This window comes from Oryctolagus cuniculus, chromosome 9 (genome assembly GCF_964237555.1).
Source record: "Oryctolagus cuniculus chromosome 9, mOryCun1.1, whole genome shotgun sequence".
Lineage (NCBI taxonomy): Eukaryota > Metazoa > Chordata > Mammalia > Lagomorpha > Leporidae > Oryctolagus > Oryctolagus cuniculus.
Genome location: NC_091440.1, coordinates 131,292,070 through 131,309,037, shown reverse-complemented (window position 1 = coordinate 131,309,037; position 16,968 = coordinate 131,292,070). Strand labels below are relative to the sequence as shown.

The 16,968-nt window shown below is 55.6% G+C and overlaps 1 protein-coding gene across 3 annotated transcripts in view; it reads left to right on the top strand.

Moving 5' to 3' along the window:
- The window catches only part of SLC2A13 (solute carrier family 2 member 13), a 342,499-nt gene extending 326,753 nt beyond the window's left edge, over window positions 1-15,746 (top strand). For 2 of the 3 annotated variants that reach the window (XM_070049659.1, XM_051850398.2), the window contains 3 exons: window positions 7,470-7,591; window positions 7,703-7,855; window positions 11,130-15,746. In XM_070049659.1, the coding sequence (XP_069905760.1) occupies window positions 7,470-7,591; window positions 7,703-7,855; window positions 11,130-11,356 (502 nt within the window). In that variant the 3' untranslated portion in view covers window positions 11,357-15,746. The other variant, XM_051850399.2, reaches the window with a different exon arrangement.
- Window positions 15,747-16,968: the final 1,222 nt, after the last annotated feature.

The following is a 16,968-nucleotide window of genomic DNA, read 5'->3' as shown; positions in this document are numbered from 1 at the left end:
AGCAAATATTTATTGAGCCCCACCGTGCACGCGACTGGACTGCACCTGGGAACCAGGTGCTGCGGGGGCTGGAGAAGCCCCCCCACTCCCAAGCGGGAAACCACAGAATGGGGGGGGGGTAGGTGGGGACTGCCACGTGCCCATCGTGTGCCCTGGCTCATCATGCTCCAGGGCCAGGATCCGATGAGAAGGGAGGGTGGGGTGGATGTTGATGGACCTGGGAGATGAGTCATCCGTCCACATGGGGGGTGGGGGAAGCCGTCTTTGGTTGGGGAGGACTCAGGTCTCATCCTGCTGGCGGCTTAGTTTCACGGCAGAGCAGCGGTGAGGGGTTGCAGGAGTGTGCGTAGAAATCCGGAAGTGAGAAGAAGGGCAGCTGCCGGGACGGCACTTGAGCTGTGGAGCGGGTGTGTCCTCCAGAGACTGCAGGCCAGGTCCCGGGGACTGCTTTGCAGGGCATAGTTGCACGAGAACGGCTTTCCGTCTCCTCGTTGTTCATGGAGCACTTACATCGGCGCCTGGTGGCACGGCTTCCTTGTAAGAGAGCGGCCGAGACGCCCCTTCTGCCGTTGCATCCCAGAGCAGCTTCTGGAGCTGTGTGCTTTTCTCATTGCTTCCTGCCGTGACCGCGTCCGTGGCCGTCATGCACGCCGTGGTCCCGAGCAGGTCCTCTCAACAGCCTGCACGGCTGTGCTCACGCAGTGTGTTCCCGGGGGCGCCGGCTCCTGCTAGTCAGGGCTTACACGGAGCCAGAGGCACAGCACACTGAGGCACAGCGCTGCCCGGGGGCTGCCCACTTCCACGCGTGTTTTCCACTCTGTTGGAGACCGCTGTGGCTGCTGGCATTGGGAGAAAGCTTCGTTGGAGGGGAGTTAGGAGTGCCCATGCCTGCCTCTTTTTCCACTCGGATTCCCTAGAAAGCAAGACATCTCTGGAAAGAGAGGTTCCGTGTGCGCCTGAGCTGGTGGGAGCTTGCGCGGAGAGGAGGGTTGCAGACCAGCCATGTCACCCTCGGGAAGTCGCTGCACTAAAACGGATTCGTCGCCTGTGCAACATCGGAATGCTGCTGCTCCTGTCTTGAATTACAGCAAAACTCAACTGCATCGACAGGGACACATGGGGTGGTGTGTGCTGAGGCTCCCAGCAGGCTCCGTCAGTCCCATCAAGGGCGTTTCTCTTGGGGCCGCGGCTTCATGAAGCGGTCAGGAACTCACCCGTGCTGGAAGGCAGCTGTAGACCGGGCTGCAGAGGCCCCCAACCTCAGTGCATGTCCGTTTGCATCAAGCCTGCCCACAGCCGTAAACCAGCTTGCGTTCAGTTCCCTGCAGCTGCGGACAGAGCAGGCGGGGTCCCAGGGGCTGACTTGCTGCAGAAAGAGATAAAATCAGAGCCCTGGTGTAGCCTGGAATTCTCAACTCTTGGGACGATCCGCACGGATCTCCCAGTTCCGAAGAACCGCGTCTGTCCTCATACGGCCACTGGGAGTCACTATTTCAATGCAGCAGACCTAGATTTCGCAGGATCGAAGGCCTGTGGACAGGAGATGCACCTCTGTCCTCTCTGGTACTTGCAATGCAGGGGAGAAATTGGTGTCCGGGAGCCAAAGACCGGCTTAGTGGGAACTGAGTGGGAAGTGATCCACATTTTCTGTTGTTGTACTTGACATGCGTGCATCCAGCGTTTGGGCTGTGTGCAGCATGCTAACTGCTTGCCTGGGGTGCCTGGGCAAGGAAAGCAAGGTGACAGGTCTGGGGTCCTCCTGGGAGTTCCCATCTTGCCAAGGGTCTTAGAAGTCTCCAGATAAGCCAGGGAGAGAGAGACCTCGGGCGCGAGTGGGAGCCCTTCCAGGTGGAGAAGGCTCGTCCGGGAAGGGAAGGTGTCAGCCCAGCGCCCCGTCACGGCAGGCAAGGTGCGGCTCTCATCCTGTGCCACCTGCGATGACCTGCGTCATTCGTTCCACTGACTGTTGTGTTATTTAGCTTTGAAATGCAGTTTTCAGCCCCTCAGTGGTTGTTATGCAAGTATTAGCATCTTTTTTTTTTTTTTTTTTTGACAGGCAGAGTGGACAGTGAGAGAGGGAGACAGAGAGAAAGGTCTTCCTTTGCCGTTGGTTCACCCTCCAATGGCCGCCGCGGCTGGCACACTGCGGCCGGCGCACCGCACTGATCCGATGGCAGGAGCCAGGTGCTTCTCCTGGTCTCCCATGGGGTGCAGGGCCCAAGGACCTGGGCCATCCTCCACTGCACTCCCTGGCCACAGCAGAGAGCTGACCTGGAAGAGGGGCAACCGGGACAGAATCCGGCGCCCCGACTGGGACTAGAACCCGCTGTGCCGGCGCTGCAGGCGGAGGATTAGCCTAGTGAGCCGCAGCAACGGCCAAGTATTAGCATCTTACCATTCAATCAGTGGTCACCCAGAAAAGGCTCTCCTGAGCTCACTGCGCTCAGTTCTCTGCTCCTCTATGTGACAGACAAGCCTGAATGTCCTGCCAGCCCTTGGGCGTCGCGTAGACCCTCAGAGCAGATGGCTGACTGCAGAGCAGGGGCCCGCAGCACCACCTCGCCGAGCGTCCGGATGTGGGTAAAAGCCTTGATAAAGAGGGAGGAGAGCATTTGGAAAACCTCCGGGCCCAGGAAAGCCAGCTGGCCAGGGGCTCGGACCCAGGGCCTTTGGGAGAACTGGAAAGTGGGAGGATGTGCTCGAGCCGGCCCCCGTCTCCTGGCCCCCCACACTGGAGCTCTGTGCCCGCCTGCCGCCCCCGGCTGCATGGTCCCCAGGCAGGGCGCTGAGCTCTGGGCGAGTTGTTGAGCCTCCCAGGCCCTGGCTTGCATGATCTGTACAATGGGGACTGTGGTAGCCGTGTCCCCTGTGCTGCAGAAGCCGGGATTCCACACTGGGCGCCCTCATCGAATGAAACCCACGTGGTTTCTCGTGGCTGGAGAGCCCCTCGGGCCTGAGTGGCCGTGTTGTCCCAGTCTGATTCCCCTTGGATGTCTCCCTGCCTCTGCCTGCTTCGGTCTGGTTTCCTCCCGCCACCCAGAGTCCCTCGTGGTGCTGGTTCCTGATGGGAACCGGAAGGAGGCGTGTTCTGAACAGGATGATTCCAAAAGGAAGAGCTGTACCACCTTCCACCGCAGCCTCCTGAGCACCTGCCAGCCCGTTGGGGGGCTGGGAGGAGTCAGGGCCGTGGACTGAGCTTCGTCACTGCTGTCCGTGTTGAGAGAACAGGTTCATGTTTGAGTTCTCGGCTCCTGGAAGGGTCATGATAAAGCTGTACAGGGAGCTATGAGAAAAGCCACCCCGAGTGTGTCACCAATCCCATACAGAAGAGGGGGTGTCAGCCCCTAGGGACGCCATGTGTTGTGGGTGACGGCCTGGCCATCTCCTTGCACCAGCAGGCTGGGCTGGAGGCTACTGCAAGCAGGGAAGCCACAGCGCCCCCTGGTGGCGCACCTGGACAGGGCGGCTCCGTCTGCTAAGTAAAACACTCTCAGCTCCCTACACAAGCGCTGTGGCCCGAAGCAGGGTGGAGGGGGTGACAGGTGCCTCCCCCAGACCATAGTAAGCCTCACCAGCCATCTCCAAAACTCAAGACACTACAGTAGGCACCTTGAGGACAGGGATGATGTGCCATAGCTGGATAGGTAAAGCTTGGAGGTTTGCTTTGCCAATAGTTTGTGTCTTTCTCCCTCTCCCATATGTCATGTGACATGGCTAAATAATCTCATCCTGGTGACTAAAGGGGTGATACAGAAAGCTCAGCGCTTGTGTAGGGAGCTGAGAGTGTTTCACTTAGGGTGGACTGTGGCGAGGGTCTCGCTGCCCACTGAGAGGCAGACGGAGCCGATCCAGAGCCGCGCTGTCCAGGTGCGCCACCAGGGGGCGCTGTGGCTTCCCTGCTTGCAGCAGCCTCCGGCCCAGCCTGCTGGTGCAAGGAGGTGGTTAGCAATGCCTCCGGAGACGCACGTTGGCAGCCCCCACGGTGGCCCCCGGGCGGGGGTCGCATCTGGCTTTGCACGGGGAGGTGTGGCTGAGGTCGGCTGTGCCGGGAGTGTACCCGGGGAGCCAGGAGAAGGTGGTGGCAGTCGTGTCTGCAAGGGAAGCCTGGTGCCTCGCGGAAGTGGGACGTGGTGGTGCGCTGCTCGTGTGTTGCCTGCGGGTGTGACTTGGCTGGGCCAGCGCCCCAAGGCCGCCCTGAAACCAGTAGAGGTGACCACGCAGGTGGCATCTGCGCCTTGCACACAGGATGCTACGCAGAGAACTGGGATCAGAGCGGAAATAAGTTTCAGTGAATTTTACGTATTTACAGGCATCCCTCCCTCGGGAACCTGCCTGCCTGTGTTTTTCCTTTCTGCCTGGTCATGGGTTCACTCCCCAAGTGCCCAGCATGTGGGAGCTGGCCAGGCCGTGGTCACATCTGTGTCGCCCCTGTGGGTGATGAGGTCCCAGCTACTCTGAGCCACTGAGCAAGAAGCTGTCAGTGGGAGTGAAGCTGAGACTTGAACTTGTGGTTGATCCTGTGCTAGACGCCTGCCGCCTTCCTTGTTCCGAGATGGTCCTCGTTCCAGATGGTCTCGGTGGTGGGCGGTGGAGATGCAGGGTCACTGGCTGGGCATTTCTGGTGCAGTGTTCTACTCAGAGGCAAAGGAGAGGGCCTGGTGAACCACACAGCCGGCCTCTGTGCCCACCGAGCGCTGTGATGGACTGGGGACTTGGAGGGGCCAGCGTTGTGGCACAGCACCGGCATCCTATATGCAGGCAGCAGTTCAAGGTCCCGCTGCTCGGCCCCAGTCCCGCTCCCTGCTGGTGCACGTGGGGCGGCATCAGATGCCAGCCCAGGTGCTTGAACCCCTCTCTCCCCCGTGGGAGGCTCAGGTTTAGTTTCAGGCTCCTGGCTTCCGCCCGGCACAGCCTCAGTTGTGATCATTTTCAGAGTGAACCAGAGATGGAAAATGTCTGTCAATCTGCCTTCCCCTCTTCCTCTAACATTCTGCCTTTCAAATAGATAAAAGTTAAAAAGCAAACAAAAAAATGACTTTCCTTTTGGCAGACATGTACATTTAATCGTTGTAGCCCCCTGTAACACCTGTTTTAACAGAGAGGGTAGGAAACTTTCCCAGAGATGCACAGCTGGTCATTGGAGATGCAAACCACGTAGCTTACCTGCTGTGCCACCTGTGGCGCTGCCTGGGCTGGGCCCCCGGGCAGCGGCAGGAGGAGCCGCTGAGAGAGGATGGCCCAGGGCGCTGTGTGGTGAAGAGACAAAGACATGGATGGGGGGGAGGGCATCGTGGGGGCCCTGAGGGCCGGGGCAGTGCTGACGACAGATAGCGGGAGTGAGTCGGCCATGAGTGCGGGAATCGGCTGCGGAACACGCCGGCTCTGCTGGAGGTGTGCTCAGAAACCCCGTGGTCCGGTGTGGCTGGGGGAGGGGGCTGTGCCTAGACGGCTGCAGCCCTGCGTTGTGAGCAGCGGGGGAGACAGACCGCATGCTCTGAGCGCAGGAGGCTGCAGCAGCAGCCGGCCGAGGCCGGGGAGCCGGCTGAGGAGTCGGATCCGGGAGTGGGGAGGCGAGTCGGGGGCCGTGCGTTTCCTGCCGCTGCACACGGGTATGACGTCGCGGCTTCTGTGCACTGGGGCCCTCTTTGCAGCTCGCGAGGGTCCAGCCCATGTGCACGACTGGACTCTGTTTTGTCTCACTCCCAGGACTTCCACGTCTTGCTGGCTTTGGGCTGCCGTGGCCTCCAGTTCCTCTGTACCCCGCCCCAGTCTTCTAGCACCCTGGAGGCTTCTGCTGCCCAGCAGGAGAGAGCCTTCAGCGTTCAGTCCCACTTCCTGTCGCCTGCACCCTGTTTGTGTCACAGGTCACGTGCACACTCAGGGCGAGAGGCCCAGCAACAGCGATCCCCTGGGGCGGCTGGGAGCCGGCCTCGAAGGCAGGTGTAGAGAGTGAGGCCCACGTATGCGGTAGGAGCTCTGGTGGCGGCGATAGAGAGGAAGAGTACGCTTCAAGCAAGCGTCCAGACAGGAAGACTTCCCGCCTGTCCCGGGTGGAATTCTTGGCCTGCGCCTGAGCCTCCAGGACCTCTCTGAGGTGGATGTGAGATGAGCACAGTACCTGGGTCACATCCACGCTCCCTGCTAGGGGCGACCCAGCCTGGGTCTGCACCGCGGGAGCCGGGGCCAGCGCTCACGGTCTCAGCCGCCGTGCCCCACTTGGACTTGAGATTGCAGGGATGTGCAGAAGTGGTAGGAAGACACTGAAACACTGAGGCTGGGCCAGGGCTGGAAGCCGCTGAGACACAGGGAACGTGGGGGCACCTACAGCAGACCTGGCGCGAGTGACACCAGGAGAGTGACAGGCTGGGCTCCGTGCTCAGGGCGCAGGTGCAGGGCCCTGTGCGGACACTGAGTGTCCCCATCCACCTGTGACATCCTTGCATTTCACAGATGAGGAAGTGACCGTGCTAGTACTACCCCCCCTCCAGGCTCCACAAGTGGACCAGGGGGCCAGAGATCTCTGTCTGTCTGCCTTCCCCATACATTCCTAAAAGAAGATTCTCCCAAGATTGTGGTTTGGGATGTGGCACAATGACCAGGAAAGGAAAGCCCTGGGTGAGGTTTGCAAACCCAGCAGGGGGGAAGTGCCGTGTCCTTGCAGAGACGAAACAAGGAGGCACAAGGCCATGGTATTCTTGGGTGGGCCAGAAGGAAGCAGTGAACGTGGCAAGGCACGAGGGGCTGGGGAGGAGGGCTGAGCAGGCGCCTGAGTCATCAAGGACTGGAAGAGGGCTGGCGTGTCGAGGCCCAGGGCGGGTGGAGGCGGAGCAGTGACCATTCTGTGGCCGAGGCTGGCGCTGCCTTCACGGTCATCAAGAGGAAGAACAGGAGTTCACCGGGGAGTCCGTCTGAACCATAGGATCCCTGGCTTTCCTGTGTAGCCAGGCAGCAGGGCCTTCTGGGAGTGACGGAAGGGAAGCAGGTGCGGGGGGAGGGAGAGAGGTTTGGACCCAGATGTCAGTGTTGGTCTCTGTCCTGTGTGCTCCCCTCTCCCCTGGCGGCCCCTTCACAGGTGGCCCTCCTAATCGGTAGCATAGTAGCCCCATTTTACAGATGGGAACAGTGGGGTTCAGCAGTCTGAGGTTGGTCCCCGCTGCAGATGCAGGACACGCCCACCACTCGGAGGTCCTCCCCCACAGCAGCGACAGAGCCCAGCCAGAAATCCCGATTTGCATGAACTGGGCAGGAAGCAGAGTATTGTTTTGTGCCACTGCTGTACCTGGCTGCAGGGGGCTCTGTGTGCCCTCGCGTATCTAATACTGGATGTTTCTTACGGTTTTGAGGAAAACATTCTGGATCCTTTTTCAAGACATGGAGGCACTTCCCTAGCCATCCACCAAGACCACACAGGATGCCTGCGCCTGTGCCCCGGAGCACCAAGCTCACACGTGTGCGGCTTTATTTTTCAGGTGTGAAAATGAAACCAGATTCAAAACGGAAGAGGTGTTCTGGGCTTACAATTTCTGCCCCACCCCGTACTCCTGGACTGCCCTCCTGGGCCTCATCTTGTACCTTGTGTTCTTCGCCCCTGGTAAGCAGGGCTCGTTCTTACTGTTCCACGTCCCTTCTGCGAGGACGCGAGCTACCATTTTTCAGATGCCGTACATGCTGTGTCACCCAAGTTAAATGTTCTGCTTCTCAGGAATGGGACCGATGCCTTGGACCGTGAACTCTGAAATATACCCGCTTTGGGCGAGAAGCACAGGAAACGCCTGTTCCTCAGGAATAAACTGGATTTTCAACGTCCTGGTCTCTCTGACTTTCCTGCACACGGCGGAGTACCTGACCTACTACGGTGAGAGACTTCTTCCATCTCGTTCTTACTTGTCCTACTGTGTTTTTAGGTACTGTTTGTGATCGACAGACCGCAGGTATTTTTTTTTTTTTTTTTTTTGCCGTTACAAAGCTGCACACACACAAATATTTGTATTTCCCAGAGGCCTTGCCAGTGTCACTGGGAGAGAGGAGGCATTCTCGCCCCGGGAACAGTGTCTGGTCCCTCAGCGCTGCCACCCAGCCGCTCTCCTCACCCAGGCATCACTCGGCTGCTTTCCCAGCTGCGATCTTGTCCGCAGAGCTCACAGCTTAACAGAGACAGCAGTAAGGGAACAGGCTGGAGGGGGCAGGGGGCGCGGCCCAGCACATCCCACTTCCAAACCAAAGGCGACCCCAGCGTGTGGAGCACACCTGGCTGGGAGACAGTGTGGGGCGTGGCTGCATTGGGAAGCCGCCTCGAATCCATTTTTGCTAAAGCGCAAAGGCCTCTGGATGCTGGAGGAGTGTGACCTGTCGCCCGCGCGACTTCACAGGCGGTGCTGGGGCGCCCGGGGAGGCCCGCGTGCTGTGGAGCACTGAGCACTGAGCACCGAGGCCCGGCCACTACCCACTCCTCCCTGCAGGGACAGGTGGGCAGGCGGCCGGGCCCCCCCACAACCACACCAGCAGCCCACCGCGGGGCCCGACTGCACTGTGTCCCCCGCCACTCCAGTTCCTTCCAGGGCATCGTGCTGTCCCGAGTAGCACGTGGGCCTGTTGGCTGTGGCTCCCTCTCACGTGGTTGTAGCTGAACGCTGAGCGCGAGCACACACGGTGAGCACCATGGGCCCTCTCTCGTGAACCCGCTCAGTTTGGGCCCGTTTTTCATTCATGTCTTTAGCCGGCACACCGTTCTCTGTGAACCTCCCTCTCAGCTGCTGCTTAGCATTTAGGGGCACTCACTGTCTTGCAGAAGTAACGCACTCCCTTTGGAACTGGACGTGTATTGAGTATTCAGCTCTATCCGTCTGGCAGTTGGAGTTTTTACATCAGTTCATGAACTTTTCTTCATGACATGATGCATGTGAACAAAGGAAATATTTCCTCGTCTTTGCTGATTCTTGAAAATGCTTAAAGACCTAAATACATACAAACATCTTGAAAGGACTTTGTGGGGGAAATCACGGACCAGATAGCGCCAGTCCACCTGGGCACGGTTCTGATGCCAGCATTCCTTGTTCTGGCATTCCTTGTGCCAGAGAAGCCTGCGTCAGTGGCCGAAACACAGGCAGGGCCTGGTGGGCCCCCCACATGGACGCTGGCGCGCAGCCGTCAGCTCTGTGTGGCCTTTCTCACGAGTGCGCCCAGCACTCGCCCGCGGGGGAGAATGACTCAGGTCCGCTGAGAGCGTGCCATGTTTCTGACATTTCAATCTACGGGTTACCAATTTGCACAACCTGTGTGTTACATTCCTTTTAAGCACGTGTGCCTCTTGAGAAAGGTTCTTGTTCGCTTCCTTAAAAAAAAAAAATTGCGTATTTATTTCAGTGTCAGAGAGAAAATCTCTGCGTCTCTCCCTATCTGCTGGTTGACTCCCCCTGAAAGCCACAATGGCCAGAGCTGGGCCAGCCCTGAGCCAAGAGCTCAGTACGGGTCTCCCTTGGCCCATCTGCTGCTTTTTCCAGGCCGTTAGCAGGGAGCTGGTCGGAAGTGCAGCAGCCGGGACACAAAGCAGGGCCCACGTGGGATGTCGGCATCGCAGGCGGCAGTTTTCCCTGCCGCACCACAGTGCTGGCCCCGCCTTCCTCCTGTGTAGTTGCTTCCTGAGATCTCAGCGTCCGGATGCTTGCGAACCCGTGCTGCTTATCCTGCCTGCCCAGTACCCGCATCCGCTAAGTCCACTGCTGAAACGGCACCAACATTGCAGACAGTAATGCAGAACTTGATTCTGGAGAAGGCATCTTACTCGAGCCCCAAGTACACGGAGGGAGTCTCTGTGCTATGGAACAGACCGTGGAGGACCTTCCACTGCAGGGCAGAGAACTGAGCACGTGAGTTTCAGCGCCGTTGCCAGTGGCGTGGAGCCTGTCCGGGCCCCCACGCTTGGCAGGCAGTTCTGACTTCGGCCTGGTTTCCATTGCTCACGTTTTTATGGAAGTCTTCCATTTCTATAGAATTTCCTTGACTTTGGGCGTCTGGGCACAAGCGGGCATCCGTACGGCCCTCCCCTTAAGAACCTTCCTAACCCATCTGCTTTTACCAGGCGTTTCTCGGTTTTCATTATGCCGGTGTTGCCAAGCCATGACCAGTAATGCAAGATCCAAGATCATGTTCCGAGAGGCCAGGCTGGACTTCCGGTCATGGTGTTGTGGTGTGGCAGCCTGGCTCCGTCTGGATCACCTTGGTCACCATCCTGCCTCTGTCCGTTTCTGGCAGAGTGTCCGCATCCACCCAGCACTGTCCTGTCAGTCACCCCCCCAACCCCACCCAGTCAGCGGTCCAAATCTCCTCCGTTCTAGGGCTCGCAGGGAGCCGGCTCTGAAGGGCACCTGCGCAGGACACCCACACCGGCAGAGGCAGCGGCTCACCCGCAGCTTCCCAGTGCCGGACCCTGAATGACGTCCCCTCTCCCGCGGGGACAGTCTCTTGTCTCTAAGATGCAGATCTGCCCTCCCCTGCCTCATTTAGCGGTTCTCCACCGGCTCTTGGATTTTAAAGGAAGGCAGCCTGGGAAATAGGCAGAGAGAACCACCCGGCAGCCCTTCCTGCACCTCGAGGATGGTGCCGTGGAGGAGGATGGGGCAATGGGGTTGCCAGGAGAGAGCCGAGGGCACAGGGGGAAGGCGTCACCGTGGGGGTGCAGCCGACAGGATGTCCTAACACGGGGATGTTGGCTGTGACACGAGAAAGGCCAGGGACGACTCCCAGACTTCTGGCTGAGAGACTGGAAGGAGGCGGTCGCCTCGTCCTCCACGGAGGTTGATTCCACGGAGGTGCCGTTGTGCGTGGGCCTGGAAACCCAAGGTGAGTAAGAAAGAAAGATGCGTGACCTAGGAGACGAGACACGCACAGAACTGGAGGACTCTGCGCCAGTGCGCAGGGGGCAGGCTGCGGAGCCCACGCGTGGACACAGCCCGTCCTCTCCCTCTTCCCGAGGGGGCACCTGACCGGGGCCTCACGGGACTGGAATCGCCAGGCTGTGCTATTTGGTTTTTTTGGTCCATTCCTGGGCGTGATGCCGAGTGACTCAGGGAGCACGTCAGCCCCGTGCGGTCTCGCAGCCCCTGACTCCGTGTGTGCTGTTCCCCTTGCAGGCGCCTTCTTCCTCTACGCCAGCCTGGCCGCCCTGGGCCTGGCGTTTGTCTACGGCTGTCTGCCCGAGACCAAGGGCAAGAAGCTGGAGGAGATCGAATCCCTGTTTGACAGCAGGCTGTGCACGTGCGGCGCGGCCGACTCCGACGAGGGGCGCTACATCGAGTACATCCGGGTGAAGGGCAGCAACTACCACCTTTCTGACAACGACGCCTCGGACGTGGAGTAGCGCTCAGCGGCTACGGAAACGCTGACGTGCGGAGAGCAGCAGTGGTGACCTCGCCACCCCGCCTCTGACCTGGTTCTTTCCGGCCTAGTGCTGAGTGGCTTCGGGTTCTAGAGTACTTGATGTAGGCGGAAGACACGACCACGGTGACATCGTTTCTTTTCCCCACGAGATACGTAAAAACAAAAAACCCACCGAGATTTCTGCCTAACAGTTGTTGCTCAGATCCCTGCACTTGCTTCCCTTAGCCCAGAATGAACACCGTACCCACTGGCTTCAGTGCGGTACCACCTGTCTGCCCCCACGACCACACACTTCTCAGTGGCCACAGACCCAGTGCGAGCCTGGCCAGGTGACAGATGTGTGTCAGTGAGGAAGTGGCGGCGACGGCCGCGTGGCGTTGTACACACACACACACACTGTTCCCGAGGGGCAGTGCTCCCTGGGAGCGACAGGTGCAGAGAGGGCCCCCACGGCTCTGGTTCCCAGTCCTGGTACCGGGGCCCCCTCGGTGCAGGGGTGGACTGCGCATGGAGCTCGGGAACAGGGCGCACAGCAGGTCTCGCAGGAGTTTCTCCGTCAGCGACAAGCACACACTTGCCAGGAAGGAAGGAAGGAAGGACAGGGGGGTCCCTGATGGGTCAGTCACCCGCACACGCACCCGGCAGCGTCGGGCCGGCCTTGGTTCCCCGGCAGAGTCCTGCCTTCCCCCGCCGTCTGGAGCCCTGCTCGCCGTGCCTTCCGTTGGCTGCGTCCCCGTTCAGTCAGAGTGAATCTCTGAAGCAAACACAGGAAGGGAGTTGCATCAGAAATGACCCTGTTTCTGATGTCTGAGTACCAGAGTGGGGCTTTCTTCCTCAGTCTACACTCTCCCTAAGGGGTTGGGGCTTTCTTCCTCTGTCTATACTCTCCCTAAGGGGTTTCAGTTCTCAACTGTCCTGTCCTTTTTTTTTTTTTTTTTTTTTGGTAACTTACGAACATAGCCTAGTTTTTATTTTGCACACTTTTTTCCTTTTACCCTGAGAATTTGCCAGAGAGAGAGAGAGAGAGACACTTATCTCTGTTTCCTCATGCTTGGTTTGGATTTTTTTCCCTTACTTGCGTAAAAATTGCGATTTCCCAGTGTTCTACATTAACTGTTGTAATACAGGACACGTCTGTAAGAACTGTGTGTGTTCTGCATTTCAGCAGGATGTTCCTTGCATTCCCTGCACCCATCAGTGAATTCTTGATTTCTGCGTCTCTAAGAACTGTGTGGCAGGCACCGGCGCCTGCTGGGAGGCATCGCTGCGCGGCGGCGTCTGAACGCGGCTCTGAGCGCTACAAGGTCCTCCCTCGGAGGGAAGAGGCGGTGCCTCTGGACTCAGAGCATTTCTGGCAGCCTGTTCACGTGTGGCATGTTCCTGTCCCGGTTAGCAAGCTGAGAACACGGCAAGGAGGCTCACCCTCAGGCCCCCAGAGGCACTGCAGCAGTCGCGTTAGTGCCCTAACCTCTGAACTAAAAGACAAGGTTTCCTCGCCTGGTAATCCCATGGAATTAAAAACCCGGTCATTTAGGGTGTTTCCCCCTTGAATTAGGTGCTGTGACGGTTGCTTCTAAGGGGATATTACCATTTTTCCCCCAGACAAGCAGATGTGATTCATTACAAAAAAAATTATTATTTCTTATCCCATAATATGGAACTTTTTATCTGTGTACTATCTTATACAGGTAAAACAAAATGGAAACTAAGCTATTGTGTGGTACAATCACAGTGCAATGAGGAGAAAAGTACTTAGAACAATTAAGTGCTGTCTTTAAAAATTTATTTTTCTGATTTATCCAAATGATTGCCTCAATTCTTATCTTACTGTATCTCTAGCCTTAACTATACTCCTATCCTCAGCTGGGCTGATGCACAGAGCTTTATCAAGGGAGCAACCAAACACGGCCTGTTCTCCCTGACCTAAGCAAACAATGCTTGCAACTCTGTCCTCGTAAATGCGGAGAACAGAGAAAATCGGCCACAGTTCTCGTCCCCATTCTCCTCCACCACTCTGTAAAGCACTATTTGTTATTTATATAGTGAAAAAGATAATACTCCATAGAGAGAGGGGCACAGTAAAAGAATTATTTATAACTTTTTAAAAACAAATAATTACTTGAAAAAGAATCTTATATAATTAGGGTATTATTTTTGGATTTGGTGAACATTTATAGTATATAAAATATCAAATTTTTCAGGTTTTTTTATATTGCACACCTTCTTAAGTTCTCGGCATCTTTGGCTGCCGCTAGCAAACCATCCTGCTGGAAATACCAGCACACATCTTACCTGCAGTGAGACAGTTTATACAGGGCGTGGTGTGACCAGGTGCCAGGCCTCGGCTGTGAGCTGCCGCCTTGCCAGAGGCGCACTGTGTCCCAGCAGGACGCGGGGGCAGGCCCCCGTTCCTGCCGAGGCTCGGCGGGGCGGCTGTTCTGCGGCACTTGAGAAAGGTGTAGCTTGATGTGAACACTGCTGACACTGTAGACGGCCGCACTTTGGTCAGCACCCTAAACAGAAGTAGTTTAATGTGAGGTAAAAGACCTAAATAATAAATAAAAGGTAGCGTTTCCATTTGAGAGTCTGTTCCCAGCCATAAGCAATAGTCGGTTCCTTGAGAATGCTACTGAATGCTTCTGCATAATCTATCAGTGAACCAGACTTTAGTACATAGGAATCTAAATGTTATTTTAGGTTATTTACTCTAAAATGGGAAATCACTTAAAACAAGGCACTTATAAGTTTTTATTATGAGTTCAGTGTCTGTTACACATGGCAGGGATCATCAGGGAAAGCATAGATTTATAACTGAACTTCTTGATTATATATAGCAAAGTAAAAGTGAAACCCAAGGTCTGGGTGGGGTGGGTTATGTTTCAGAAACACTATCTATGTGCTATTTAGGAAATTCTCAGAATTTATTGACATGCATATAGCTTATTAATACTGTGATGCAGTGGAGAATTGGAAGATTATTTTGATTTTCTTTCACTGATGTAGATTTTATTAGCAAAAAAAAAATTTTACCATATTTCAAGTTATAGTATATCAAATTATACTAGTACCTAACAGCCGATTTTATTCCACTGTCATTATTTCCATTGCCAAATTCTGACCGTTGCACTAACTAGGAACAGAAGAGCTTCGTGACATACCAGGCTAGGGTTTGAGCATTCGTCCTGTATGCTGTGGAGTGAACTCTGTTGGAGCATGGGTACAGTAGCTGCTGTCTCCGAGGGGCTCAGAATCGCTCCCTGCGTTCCCTCTGTGTCCTGTGCCTGTCCCTTTCTGTCCCTCTCTCAGCCTCACTTAGGGCAGAGTTAAGTTGATTGGGGGGGGGGGGGGGGTCCTGTTGCAACATTGTGTAAATTGTCAGAACATTCAGTTCTTCAGGGTGAGCAACACTGCTGCTGTCCTCAGAAATAGCAATCATTTTATAATGCCAAACAGCAAACTGCTGCCAACCCCTGCCGGGATGTTGTCCCTTTACAGAATGGAATTCCTATGTGCCAGTGATCACCAGACAGGTGTTCTGTAAGAGTGCTACGCTCAGAAGTACTCAGAGTTCTCCTCTTCTCATGGGCTTGTGAGCATACAACAGTGTCATACCTGTGAATCTTTACATCAAAGGCAGTCTCCTGTCCGCGAGTCACTTGTTCACTACAGTCATCTACCAGTGATGTTCCGAACTCTGCTTTAGACGGTTGTTCATGTGTTTAATTTCCTCGTATAAATGAGAAAAGGAGATGGACCATGCAGCTAACCAGCACCTTAAGTTAAAGACCAGTATTTTGTAAAGCTGTAAAATCTTAGTCCTTTCCGTATCATTCCATCTCCCTCATAAGCTAAAGAAGATGTAGCCCAAGTAGACGTCCGTATGCTACTTGTGCAGACCGATTCCTGGCAGCACCTGGACTTGGACTTGATGCTATCCTATCTTTTAGTTGTAATAAATTGTTCCGATTCCTGGTGAGAAGCTCTAGTGTACATCTAGATTAAATCCAAACAGTTCTATGCTTTAAAAATATATGTATTTCAAACAGCATATTTTAGTTTGTGAGTGCACGTTCTATAGTATGTTCTTCACGTGTCCTGGCAAATTCAGTACATGTGTTCCCACACACGATGTATGGAATAGCTCTTACAAACTCTGACCGTGGACCATTGCCATCGAAGTCACCGTAGCATACGCTGTATCAAAAGTACCGTATATTTTATGGAGATTTAGTGATATATATGTATATGTTTTTTAAGTTATTTTATTGAAGTTCAATCTTTACATAAAATTTAAATCTTTTTTTAAAGCAACGTGTGAGTGACAGAACTGTATATGAAAATAATAAAATAAATGCTAAAATAATTGAGTACTCACTGATCTCCCTGGCACTTTCCTGTCTCTGGGTCTCTTCCTGGGGTATTAGATACTACATCCATACACATCATATGGATAAAGACGTGCACAGTCCACGCTGCTGACTAGTGCAGCCCTGCTCTCACGATATCCGCACTCGCTGGTTCTAAGGACGATTCTGAGTAGTACCTCTGGAACTCTGCAATGTCGCGCTTAGGAACCCTGGAGGCATCGTGCAGGGCTCTGGGCTGTCCAGAGATTTCTCGTGCTGGGTGGACTGCAAATGCAGACGAGCTACTGGCTGGCTGACCAGTGGACGGTTCCTTTGGGCACCTCGGGTTCTGCTTCGCCATCCCGCCCCTGCCAGAGCACTGATAAAGCCAAGTCGCACCTGATGGACTTGGCCGCGTGGTTAGGCGTGGGCCTTGCTGGCTCCACTGCAGAAATGGCCCAGGAGCCCCTCGGGGGACAGCAGACTGCCCTAGGCAAACACTGACAAGGGGGGCGGCGTCCAACCAAGCACTTGAGTGTCAGTGGCGCAGGCCAAAATCCTCCACTGAAAATGACCCTTAAAAATCCCGTGGACTACACAAGATTTGTCTACTCACCTGAACAGCACAGGCCTTCATCAGCAGTCAGCAGAATCTCATTTGGGGTCAGACGTCTGGTAGAGTGGTGAGGACAATGCTGGACACGCCCACATCGCGGGTCAGAGCACCTGGTTTCAAGTTCCAGCTCCAGCTTCCTGCTACTGCACACGTGATGGCTCAGGGATGTGGGTCCCTCCACACATGGGAGACAGAATGAATCCTGGGATCGCAGTGAAGCCTGGCTCGCCCTGGCTGCTGCAGGCATTGGAGGAGTAAACCCACAGGTAGGAGCTCTGTCTCTCTGCCATGCAAATAAAGTAAAAATAAACACAAATGGAAAAAAAAAGGCATCGTCGAGTAACTCTCCAGTCCAGTGCAGTGAGCAGTCGCCTCTCACTGGGTTTGTACACTTAGCTCGAGAACAGCTGAAGGAGTGCAGCAGGGCTTACTCTCCAGGACAGGGCCCAGAGCTTCCTCTGCAGTGACCCCTCCCACAGTCCTCCTCCAGGTCCTCTCTCGGCAGGTCGCCCTGTCTGACCCAGGCAGAGAGAGCAGGACGGGGCCCAGAGCCTTCCTCTGCAGTGACCCCTCCCACAGTCCTCCTCCAGGTCCTCTCTCGGCAGGTCGCTCTGTCTGACCCAGGCAGAG